This window comes from Stylophora pistillata, chromosome 8 (genome assembly GCF_964205215.1).
Source record: "Stylophora pistillata chromosome 8, jaStyPist1.2, whole genome shotgun sequence".
NCBI classification, from domain to species: Eukaryota; Metazoa; Cnidaria; class Anthozoa; order Scleractinia; family Pocilloporidae; genus Stylophora; species Stylophora pistillata.
The window spans coordinates 14,321,783-14,334,592 of NC_142526.1; the positions used below are offsets into that span (position 1 = coordinate 14,321,783).

The 12,810-nt window shown below is 37.4% G+C and overlaps 1 protein-coding gene across 1 annotated transcript; it reads left to right on the forward strand.

Moving 5' to 3' along the window:
- Positions 1-423: 423 nt before the first annotated feature.
- Positions 424-12,559, forward strand: LOC111335736 (uncharacterized). Its single transcript, XM_088729306.1, has 15 exons — positions 424-663; positions 1,159-1,328; positions 1,897-1,953; positions 2,783-2,831; positions 3,341-3,376; positions 4,200-4,264; positions 4,682-4,843; positions 6,079-6,172; positions 6,933-6,993; positions 7,165-7,936; positions 8,522-8,605; positions 9,212-9,269; positions 9,977-10,191; positions 10,815-11,023; positions 11,770-12,559. Exons 1-15 carry the CDS (start codon positions 426-428, stop codon positions 11,957-11,959), a joined length of 2,460 nt encoding a protein of 819 aa, XP_088585432.1. The 5' UTR covers positions 424-425; the 3' UTR covers positions 11,960-12,559.
- The last annotated feature ends 251 nt before the right edge of the window (positions 12,560-12,810 follow it).

The window sequence follows — 12,810 nt, forward strand, 5'->3', positions numbered from 1 at the left end:
GCACCGGTATCGCAGAGGTCAAGGGTTCAAATCCCGTGCGGTCTCAATTTTTTTCAGGCCTTGTTACCACTACTACATAAGTAGGTTTCATTACTGCGAGGATCGCTTTCATAATTTATTCTTGCTTTTCTCGTCATCATATTTTCACCAATAGCGTAGCTTCATTTTTTTATAGACTGAAAAAGACTGAAAAAGACCGCGTTTTCCCTTAGTGAAATATGAGTTGTCACGATTGCACCATCAGAGTGAAAGTTCCGGTGTGTCGTTTCGTACTATTTCCGATTACGTAATGACATTTGTAACCCAAACTCTTGAGTCCTCCTTCAAATAGAAGCCTATGATTGGTTTATATCAGTGAGAGAACCAATGAAAAGAAAGATGAACCTCATGATGATGACATGAAGTGTCATGTACATTTGCATTATATGTTTCTGTCCGCACTCCGAGTCATCGTTACATTGCAGAGGCAAGGTGAATGCACAGCGAGGAACCAGCCCAAAAGTAGAGAAAGAGCGACAAAAATGAGTGAAGAAGTGGAGGCGAATGTACCAGTTTTCCTCTCATTTAACAGTCTTGGCGTAAAGATCGGTGATCGAGAAATTCTTCGCAATGTTAGCGGGAAAGTTCACCCTGGGGAACTGTTAGCTGTGATGGGGCCCAGTGGTAAGTAGGCTTTTTGTTATGTAAACATAAATAGCCAAGCTTTTTTTACAAAGATGTCGGTAACATCTGGGTCATTAAGTTAACGTGTGAGAATTACAGTCATGCAGCCGTTTTACAAGTGAATTCGTTTCATGCAAGTTGTACGTTCGAAAGAAAGGTTACTGCGTTCCAAGGTTCTTTAATTTTAAAATAAAACACGAACACTCGTCACGTGTGAATGAAAAGTAATATTGCAAGTTTCATCTGCCTCAAAACCCTCAATCTGCAACAAAAAGCAGGAAAATTACATGCTGAGTCATCGCAATATCGTGAAACAGCTCAGAACAATTTTATTCACAATCCCTCAGTTTGACCCCTCTCTCTTGTTGACCATTTTCTTTTGTTCATTTTATCATCCAAATCAAAGGAAAGGAAAATATAGCATTTTCTTTTTGAAAAACCCTAACCAAGAAAACAAGTGATTCACAACAATTACATTATTCATTTTTGTTTTAGGTTCTGGTAAGACAACATTGCTAAACATTCTTGCTGGAAGAATGTCACCAGAAAGTGGTGAAATCCTTCTCAATGGTACACAGTTGAACAAGAAACTGAAGAAGGTTATTTGTTATGTCCTGCAAGAAGACATTTTCTTTGCCAATCTTACTCTTCGGGAAACTCTTACTGTAAGCATCTCAATTTTTTTGTCTCAGTTTTAACCATAATTATTTATGTTAAAGTTTATTGTTTAGTAGAATTCCCTTTATAATAATTTAGAAGTGGACTTTCTTTGAGGTGGCTCTTCCTGTCCACTCCTTCAAGACCCTTTCCAGGTCAAATTAGAGTTTGGAGGGAAAAGTGGAGGACCTAGAGTAAAACCCCGTAGCAAGAATGAGAACTAACAACAAACTCAACTCACATGTGACGCCAGGTGTGGGAATCTAACCCATGCCAAAGCTGTAGGAGACAAGCAAACTCACCACTGCATCATTTCTTGGCCATCCTGCTCCCCTTTCTGCTTGGGTGGGAAATCACTTCTTTTGCCTTTTGGTTTAGCTTGACTCTAACTGTCACTTATCAAATAATTGGGTAAGGGTCACCATAACTGCATTTACAATTTACTAGCAGTTCTTTTAACTTCCTTTGTTTTCTGTAATTAAGCTAGAGTTGTTTTTGCTGTATTGATTTATATGACCTTTTTCTGATATACATTCAACTGTACAAATCTGACACATGTCATTATCATATCTGCAGTTTTCTGCAATGCTTCGCCTACCAGATGCCCTCTCTAAAGCTGAAAAGCTACAAAAGGTATTTTGTGTGATCAACTGTAGATTTCCCTGAATCAAACGTGAAGGTCGTGAGAGTGAAGGAAATGATCACCAATTAAAGCAGCTCTTGATTTTAAAACAAATTTTCCTTGTCAGCACCTTAGGAAGGTGTAGCAAACAGTATAGAGAATATGCATACTGGTTTTAGGATGTAAAGAAAGAATGTGAAATCTATTTAGTTTTATACAGGGTTCCTGCACTCCTTGAAAGTCCTTGAATTTAATTTTTTGTTTTCAAGGACTTGAAAACCCTTGAATTTAGACTCTGCTCCTCGAAAATTTATGAAAAGTCCTTGAAAATAAGTGAAAATGAATCAAAGTCAAAGTTTTGTTTTGTTTTCGATGTTGAAAGTGTAAATTTGTAGCAAAAATCATGAAAATGAGTTTTCCTTTCAAATTCCACATCTAATTATGATGTTTCACACATGAATTTTACATATTTTGTACCTGATTGGTGCATTGAAAATAACCTTGGTTACCTAGCACATGATCACTCTGATGTGCATGCGTAAAGTCACACTTGATGGACTTTTACCTGTTACTTTTAACAATAAAGAGCAATGTTTTTTCTTGCTATTAGCTCGTATTTAATGCAAAAGGTCCTTGAATTTGGGAGCCAAGGTCCTTGAAAATGACCTAAAAAGTCCTTGAAAGTCCTTGAAATGGGTTCCTGAAAAAGTACAAGAACCCTGTTTATAGTGCAATTGAATTATCCTTATAGATAACATTTCCATGAATACATGGGTATGTTCAGGTAGGTTAAAAATTGAACACAGGTTTTAGTTAATGTTCTCCATTGACTTTATCTAGGTTGATCAAATTGTTGACAACTTGGATATCAGGAAGTGCTTGGATACAAGTGAGTTCATTTTGCTGGAAACAGCTTTAAAATATAGATTTGTGATGCAGTATGTGGTAAACAGGACTATCAATGTTTGTCGCATTTTATGACATCACATCAGTAGAAGAGTTTGTTTGTGATAGATTGAACTATCTACAACTTATTGCATGATGTTTGACTGGTCAATGAGAGAAGCAATACTAAAATCTTGATTTGTTACTTACACCTCAAGTTTTTCCTTTAATGGTGGCAACTCACAACAAATGCCTTTTTGACATTTGTTCTGAAGTATTTTGTATTTTAAAAAAAGGAAAGTGCTATCAAATCATCACTCAACAGTCATTTTTTCCCTATACCTATCATGATTGTTATCAATACCACTATGGTTATTATTATAGAGCCACCAAGTGGAATGTCTATTGCTTGATTCCCATCTACTCAATTTTATTATTTTTTTTTATTACTGCAAAATTGAATTCAAACTAATTTCACTGTGATACTACTTTCGATACATGGCATATTTACAGAGATTGGAAGTCCTTTTGAAAGAGGCTTATCAGGAGGTATTTGGAAACGTTCTTACTAGTATATACAATTGTGTAATATAAAATGTTGCTTTTTTTTCACCTGTTCCTTTGTCAGTGCCCTCCTATCCATGTATTGTACTGTATGTATAACACAGAGCTGGAGTTAAACCTTAAAAGCATGTTCATCTCATCCTGGGTGGTCACTCATCAAATTCTCACAATTTTCTTCTCATGTAATTTTGAATTTGAAGCCTGTTGTACAGTCACGTCTATGACACAAACATGGCCACCTTTGGGTCTTTCCATGTAGTTAATTTTATTGTTAGTAAGTGAAACTTACCTCAATCAGATGGTCATTGTCATAGTGTAATCAAGAAAAACTGGTTCATTTCTTTGCTGTTTTGTCTACTGACATTGAGGTAAAGCAAAGTTGGTTATTCATTTCACCAAAGTATGCAGCACCAAATCTCTGAAAACCATAGCTGATTTTTTTTCACTTAGCATTTAGCAACTGTGGGTGAAGAGAAAGATGCATACCTTGCAGACATCTGGTTGCTACAATAATAGACATAAAACTTTGAATTGCAAATCCCCTATTGTTACCACTAAGATGTCAATTGTGGCTCAATTTGGTGACCCATTCACTTTGCCTCCTTTATGCAATATCTAAGTATTAGTCTTGACCCCTTATGAATGATACACCTGTGTTAATGGTTTATCCACTCCAGGTATTTCCTAAAATAAATGTTACCATTTATGATAGATGATGTCCTGTACATAAATGTTAGTTATAATGTGCTGTGAAAATGTTTTCAATTGATTACTAAAATGAAGTAATTTAACATTTCCCTATTTATAGGGGAGAAAAAAAGGGCAAACATTGGTTCTGAGCTGATAACAAATCCTTCTTTGATTTATCTGGATGTAAGTGTTTACTGATACCTGGTGTAATGTGCTTTCATGTTGTTTGAAATATCAGTAGGACTGTATTTAATTAAAGTTAACTAATTAGCCACAGGTCTTGTGAGTGATATTACTCTTTCATTAGTTTACAAGACAGATCATTGTGTCAAATTTCCTAGTCAGAATACATTATTTGCTTTTCTAGAAAGAAACTGAAAACATTGTTAGGGTATCAATTGACTTTTCAATCATGCTTCACAAGGTTCACAAATGCTGTAATGTATGCTTTTCCTCTCTGGCACTGATTTTAAGCTCAAGTCTTTCAGGGAAATATAACTTTGGGAATAAGAATGTACACATGAGTCTATGCCAAATGGGCAGTACTGTGTGCGACCTATTTTTTCTGTAAGCACAAACCACTTCACTTCTTTTTATCAGGAACCAACATCTGGATTGGATTCTAGCAATGCCTTGAACCTTGTCAAGACTCTGAAGAGCTTTGCAGCAAGAGAAAAGAAGACAGTGGTAACCACCATTCACCAGCCATCAAGCCAGATTTTTTACATGTTTGACAAGGTTTTATTGCTGTGTGGAGGACAGGTAACGGATAACGTAGCCTTGCTGTTGTTATTCTAACTTGTTGTTGAGACTAATACAGCTGGCTTTCACTATCATTTCCATTGGGTGTAAGTAGCTGTCTTAGGTGATATGCTCAGGGTCACTACCATGCCGTTACACTCGCAAGACTGATTAAGATTTTCACCCAGTAGGTAACTGTCAATAAAGCAAAAGTCAGTCTCCCATTTTTGCAGTGGTATGGGCACTCTCCCTTACTGTAGAGCATCCTGTGGCCTATTTCCCCAAAATGGTGGGAAATTTAACTGAATGACCCTCCTGTATTTTAATAATTTAAACATCATGAACTTGATATATGCAGCTACATCCTCATACATGTACACTTTAAATTATGATCAATGTATTGAAGGCTGCCAACAACTGCTGTTTTATTGAAGGATTTACTAGTCTTAAAATGTCAATTAGATTCACTGGCACAACTGAGTTCTACATCTATTTATGAGTTCTTTTCAAGACTATCCTTACCTGGACAATGTTGCACCACAAAATCAACAATTCTCTGGGTCCAGAAAAGTATTCAATTCATTTTAAGCCAAGAACCAGTAGATACCTTTCTAGTGATGATTCCTTGCATATTAATTATTTTGATTCAGTATCATCCTCGGATACAATGAATATATGAAGTTCATATATTTTGAACTGGGGTATTAGATACGTATGATGTACGATCTTCGCAGTAGATAGCGCTATTTATGCAATAGCGAAAATCAGACCTGAAAAAAATCAGGCTAGTACGGGATTCGAACCACTGACCTCAGCGATACTAGTGCAGCACTCTACCAATTGAGCTAACAAGCCAACTGGGAGCAGGCCGTTAAGTTGATTCGTAATAAACCCGTGAAAGTGATAAATCGGATACAATGAATATATGAAGTTCATATATTTTGAACTGCGGTGTTAGACACGTATGATGCACGATCCTCGCAGTAGATAGCGCTATTTATGCAATAGCGAAAATCAGACCAGAAAAAATCAGGCCCGTACGGGATTCGAACCACTGACCTCTGCGATACTAGTGCAGCGCTCTACCAATTGAGCTAACAAGCCAACTGGGAGCAGGCTGTTAAGTTGATCCCGTACAGGCCTGATTTTTTTCAGGTCTGATTTTCGCTATTGCATAAATAGCGCTATCCACTGCGAGGATCGTGCATCATACGCAGTATAATCTTATTCATTGTTTGATATTGTTTTGATGACAGGTAGCATATTATGGGAAGGCCAGCAGAGTTCTTGATTTCTTTGAAAGTGTTGGTTTAGTTTGTGATGCTCACTTCAATCCAGCTGATTTTATATGTAAGTAATACTCTAAAAGCTTAATTAGGTTGGTGTGGTATCAACTACAATGTGTATAGTGTATACATACATGTACACCATACTTTAAATGTATAATTCACACAATATGGCTGGATCCACAAGCAGGTAGGATAATGCAAATCTGATTGGCCGCCTGAGCAGATAAGTAGGCTAATTTGGATTCATGCTAACATGCATTTTCCCAGTATGGCTTCATAGTGGCTTTTTCCTCTTTGACATGAAACACACAGATAATAGGGACCTTAAGCAACCACGACGGCGACGGCAACGAGGACGTGGAAAAACAAGAGATCTATTTGGCAGAACAATAGCTCAGCACGTGCGTTTTGAAACTTTGTACATTTCTTAGCAAAACAACAACGTGAAATCGCCAAAATTTGCGTCGTCTGCGAACCGAAACCGCGACGGCAAATTATTTTAATTTCCATTTGGAACTCAACGCTGCTTTTATACGTCATGCTGAAGTTGAGCTGTGGCGTCGTATGAGACAGTAAGCTCATGCAGCCATTTTTAAAATTCGAACTAAGAGTAGAAATTCATTTTTGAATCGAAGTCTTCCTTGGCGTTGCCGTCCTGACTGCTTAAGGTCCCTAATGTAGCAGCAACTGACTGCACAGCTATCTTAAACTTATACACGGTCAAATTTCATTGCATGTTTGTCCACTGCATGACTGTTCCAGCAGTAAATCCCTTACCTATTCCATACAATTCCTGAGCTGAATCTGTTTAATTTGTTCAGTGGAAAAGGTAACTGAAGGAGAGGAGATTCAAGAAAGGATCGTCCAAGGCTGGGCCGAAAGGTGGGTGATGTGATGTAAATGCAGAAAATGTGGACAACAGCTATAACATTTCTTCCACTGTTATCATTAGTGTGCAGTTAAATGATTTTCATATGTGGCAGTTATGGAAAGAGTCACATGACCTTCACAATTCATAGTCTCAACAGAAAAAAAAATTATTTGTTATTTTAGACAGAAAAGACGTCAGAAATATCCAGCAATTTCCACTGAGCATGGACCAAGAAGAAGTGATACCCCAAGTCCTATTCCACAGAATGATGACAAGGACCGGTCACAGAATATGCCAAATGAAACAAGCCCTAAAGATGGACAGCAAAAAGCTACTGAAGAGTTAAAGAACAAGGAGTATGTGTCTGGACATTGTACTACAGATGAACCTGAAAAAGAAAATGAAACAAGTCCTCCAGCTGACAGAAGTAGTGAATCCATTGAAGAGATGGTAGCTGCTGACTGTCTGAACGAACAGGAAGATGTTCTAAGGCTGGAGGATGAAGGTGGATTTTCGTCTGTGGAGATGCTGGAGGAGGAAAAAGAAAGAAGATCAGGTAATGGGCATGTACCATCAGGAGGCGATGAACTGCCTTCAGGGACAAGCGAGAGTTCAAACCTTCTGGCTTCAAATCCCAAACCATCTGTATCTAAGACCCTTTGGAGGAACGTGAGAGATTCATTCACCAAATCTTCAGACCATCTTCCACAAGTCCCCTCAGAAGTCCTGGTACCAGCAGCAGATGTCAATGTGGCTGTTGTATCTTACAAGCGCAGTACATCACGTGATTATTTCAAAGTAGATGTTCATGATGATGATGAAGATCATTCTGCACTGTATTCTGATATTTCAACATCATGGGCCACAAGTTTCTGGACGCAGTTCACAGTTCTCCTACTAAGAACGTTTAAGCAGTCCAAACCAGACATTCTGTCTAAGCTAGATCTAGCACAGGTAAGCACTGTTTGATGTATAGTTTGACATTTGGGTTGGGGTCACACCTGAAATAACAGTTCAGTGTTGCTGTCCATGGGTGAGATTTCCAGAGATGAACCGAAACAGTTCCTCAAAGTCAAGAGCTGTGGAGATAAAAAATACACATATCGTGAACTTGTGGGATGTGGCTGTAATACGCATGCTATGATAGATAGTAAGGGAATGTGAATGACACTTACTTTCCATTCCTTACTTGCTATGATTGTATCATCGCAGCAACATAGCGCAAGAGTATACCACGCTTGTATCTCTGTATCTCTCTTTGGGGGAGTCCAAAACACTCATGTTCGGTAGGGAAAAACACCATAGCTAACTTGATGGTTTTCTTTTTCTCTTGTTTGGTGGTAAAAGCCTCGTGTGACTGTTCTTCTTTCACCTAAACGTGCATTTCCAGTTACCATATTATTATTTATTGATTGGAAAGATTGAAATGATTGAGGTGATTGACATGATTCAAACTATTCGGCTTTTCTAAGTCACTTTTTACAGTCCTGTGGAAATTATTGGTTTCCTTACAATGTAGTTGTGTGTCATTTGTTCCAGAACTTGCTTCTTGCCTTGATTTCGGGCTTGATCTGGTTCCAGCTTCCTTACAAAGAGCAGAGCATTGAAGACAGATATTCACTGGTAGGTTATGTTACGAGTGTCACTCTTAGTTATGAATACAGGCCGCTGTTCACGATGAAATCGAACATTTTGAATAATTGAGTGCGGGTGATCTGGGGGTGAGAGGGGAATCAGTGATGTCAGACCTTAACCATTCATTAGGCCTTATTTAGCCCATCTTTCACAGATTGCGTTGTCGTAGAGTTTTATCACTGGCTGTAATCCCAGTTCATTCACTGCACCACTTGAGTTTACCAAAGAAAAATGTTAAAATTTTATCGCAAGAATCTATTTTCCTTACGTGTGGGACATTAACATTTTTCACATGGAACAAATGATAGGTTTTAGCTTGAAAAGAGATGCAGCTTCTAATTTTGGCCTGGTTTACGAGAAAAAGAAGCGGGTTGTTACTTTTGTGAGTAGATAAGTGATCTCGCATACCTGATGTGAGGTGAAGAAAATATGTGCAAAGCACGAGGCTCCTACCTCTTCCGACCTTTCAATTGACTTGACTAGACAATCAATTGACTTTATATCGACATTTGATTGGCTGATTCGCGTCCCTTTACTTTTTGTCGTATAAATGCTGGAAACGGTATTTGACCGAGGTTTGGTTTTACTTTACAGCTGTTTTTCGTTGTGGTTTATTGGATGTTCAGTCCACTCTTCCAAGCTCTGTTATCATGTAAGTCGAGATTGTAAGTTCTTTTGATGAACATTATTATTCTTCTTTCACGGTTTTGTAGTGCACTCTCTCAAAGTTACATGTACCTAATTTTGACGATAGGCAGTAGACATAAGACTGCACATCCAAGAATTGCTACATGCACCAAAAGAGTTCTTCAATTCCGCGATGTTACTTTGTTAGTTAAAGATAAGGTTAAAAAAGCGAAGAGGATCATAGAAGGAAGAATTAGAGGGAGTCACATCCCTTTGTTCTGTTTTTAAAAGGTCTGTAATCTCTAGTAGAGGCTTAAAAATGCGACTTTGAGTGCAATCAATGGTACACAAATGAAATAATTGGCATACAGTGTGTAAGAGAGTCGTAACACTGGAATCGATTCTTGATATCGGAAGCTCGAGATGTACCCAGGCAGCTGTACAATTGGGGATTTTTAAAAAACCTACAGGCTTGATATTTGTTTCTTATGCATGAAAGAAGGGGCCGAAGTTCATGATTTACAGGTTCTGCTCGTTTGGGATCATTCAAGATTTGAAGCGACAACGTTTGAATGCAAAATCCTGATTCTTGCAAGTAACCTTGATGAACTACCCTGAATGACAAAACATATGAAGCACATCTCCTTGTGACGTTATTGCCTTATTTTTACAAATTACACTCACGAAGTATTTTCAACAGTGGATCTAATTATTTATCTGTTGTTTAATTAGTTCCAAGTGAAAGGACTGTAGTGAATAAAGAACGTGCTGCTGGCTATTACAGACTGTCTGCATACTATTTAGCCAAGTTGTGTAGTGAATTACCGCTGGTCTTATGTCAGCCGACTCTGTTCTATACGGCAGTCTATTGGATGACGGGTTTAAACAGAAGCGAGGCCTTTCTTGGTAACCTTTTCGTGCTTTTGTTAACAGCCATAACAGGACAGGTAAATTCAAGTTTAGAGAAATTCCATTCCACTTTTAATTTGAACTGATGCGAGTAAGAAACCTTTCTATTGGTATATACTAATTTAAAGTATATTGATAAACTGCTTTTGAGAGAAGAAGAATGCTAAAACTGGGCAGATAATATATCTCTTCTTTAATGGGCTGACGCTCTGCACCACCGAGAAAACTGTTTGATGGGAAAACTTGAAAAAAGAAAAAAAATGCAAAGTCACCCATGACGAGTCAAACCACGAAATCAGCTTTATTTCTGTCACGTGTGTAAGGCGGAAAGTTTGCCAGTACGCCTCGAAATATAACCTACCTTGCTTTGTATGCGGATAGACAAAGAACGCCGTTTGGCTTTTTACTCAATCAAGTAACCTCTCTGTTACTGTTTTTTTTTTTCCAGTATAACAATTGAAATTTTTTGCATGACTTGAGAGATAGAGAGTCGCTAGAAAAAAAACTCTCAACAAAAAAACTGTGATTCTTCATCTCCTCTATAGCGATGAAACAAAAAAAGAAACAGGAATTCCAGGAAAGTGTCTACCGGTTTATTTGATTGCCATAGTATAAGGTGTTTTCACGTTTGTAGATAAAGCCCTTTTCTTTCGTTGTCCAGTCCGTAGGTTTGTGCATCGGTGCTACAGTAATGAACTTCAAGAAGTCAGTAGTGGTGTGTGCTGTATATGGTCTGACTTGTATGTTGTTGGGCGGATTCTACCAGAAAAATATACCCTCGTGGTTATCTTGGTTCCAGTATACTGCTTTCTTGAAGTATTCTTATGAGGCTTCCCTTGCCATTGAATTTGGTAATTCTCCATCATTCAGGTGAGCTTAATTCTGAGGTATGCAATATCCGGTAAACTCAATTCCACTTCAAACTTGTTACATGTGTCTCTTGACATGTTTGAAATTCTCTTTCCCTGTTTCCTTCTGATGTTAAACAGATAGCACATCATTTATTTATTTATTTATTTATAATAACTTCATTTGCCTAAATAATAAGATAATAATAATAATAATAATAATACAGACAGATAACAATAGAAATAACATCGAGATGCAAAAAGGCAAAAAGGGTCAAGCCAGAGAGGAACTAAATTCTCATTGACGGCAGCCCCCAGAATAAAAGCAATATGCAATAAAAATAAAACTAAAATGTAAAGGTAAAAATTATTGAAAAAACAAGTTAATTGATAAATGGATATTGGTGCAATATTATTGATATTATTTAAAAATGTGTTCTTTCAGTTTTTTTTTAAACTTACTAGCAGAGCTAGAGCTAACTATGTCACTTGGCAAGTCATTCCAGATTTTTATAGATTTTTATCAGGTGATACTTTCACGGAAGTTACCAAAACGTCACAAAAATAATAATAATAATAATAATAATAATAATAATAATGCTAACAAGAAAGCTAGAAGGGATAGTAACAGTATGGCAAATGTATATTACTGTCTTCTTAAAATTTTTAACACAGTATTGTTATTTAGTACACAATTTTATGTCAAAATAATGATTAAAAAAAACAATTTAAAAAAACACTCAAATTGCATCATTTTTGTTTCCTCAGTTGCTCGACGATTGACTCTTCCTATGGTAGATGCCAAAACAATGGAACCGCCATCGAAGGAACGGACATTTTAGAGAGGCTGAATGTTACAAGATCTGTGGGAGAAAACATTGCTGTACTTCTCTGTTTTATTGTTATTTTCAGAATTTTGACATATCTTTCTTTACGCTACTTACAAAAGCCAAAGTGATTTGCGCATACATAGATATTGCACGAGCGATCTGTTATTTCTTTGTGTGGCGTTAAGATGTCAACTTGTTGCTATTTGCCTGATAACTGACATGTTTACCAGTGTCCACTTTTTCAACTTAACAGAGTGGCGTTGAGTTGATCAAGCATCGTTAAAATGATATGGAGTACATGAAGCATGAGACGCATTTTATTCCCCAGTGCTGAAGGCGTTGAGTTTGATCATGCATCGTTGAATAATATAGCATGAGATAAGAGGTTTATCTTCCAATTGCTGATGGTGAGACATTAGTAGAAGATTTTGATTCCTTTCTTCCCACCTCCCCCCCCTCCCCGCCCTTCACCACTCGAGCGGCCATGTACATGTATTGTAATGATTGCTGTTATTATTTAAATATTTAACCACAAGATATCATTTAGAGAGACGTTTCGAGAGCACAAACTTCAATGTTTTAACGGCGCTTGAACAAGTCATATCTTACGAGCAAGAGGAATTATGATATCCCTGTTATAGTAAGATGCGTTCTTTTAGGACTGAGGAGGATATGACAAATAAAACATATAGATATTTCTGAACGTTAAATAGAAGACGATAACTCGTTGTGGTTTGAATGTTTTTGTTCAAAGATGACTATTGGAGAACGATCATCGAGTGATTATGTGTGTGTGTGTGTGGGTGTGGGTGGGTGGGTGTGTGTGTGTGTGTGGGTGGGTGTGCACAGTTAAACCTGAACGAAGCGGACCACTAAGAAACCCTTGCTACTATCCGTTTAGTACAGATTCTGGTAAATTATGCACTGATATCAAACTTCATTTAGTGTTTTACAGTATCAGCATCACTTCAATGATTAC

Bases quoted from the DNA above. Each gene is read 5' to 3' on its own strand.
- LOC111335736 (XM_088729306.1), top strand. From the start codon at position 426: ATGTTTCTGTCCGCACTCCGAGTCATCGTTACATTGCAGAGGCAAGGT. The intron at 8,606-9,211 runs GTAGGTTATGTT...TTTACTTTACAG, and splicing joins TTGAAGACAGATATTCACTG to CTGTTTTTCGTTGTGGTTTA. The intron at 10,192-10,814 runs GTAAATTCAAGT...TTCGTTGTCCAG, and splicing joins TAACAGCCATAACAGGACAG to TCCGTAGGTTTGTGCATCGG.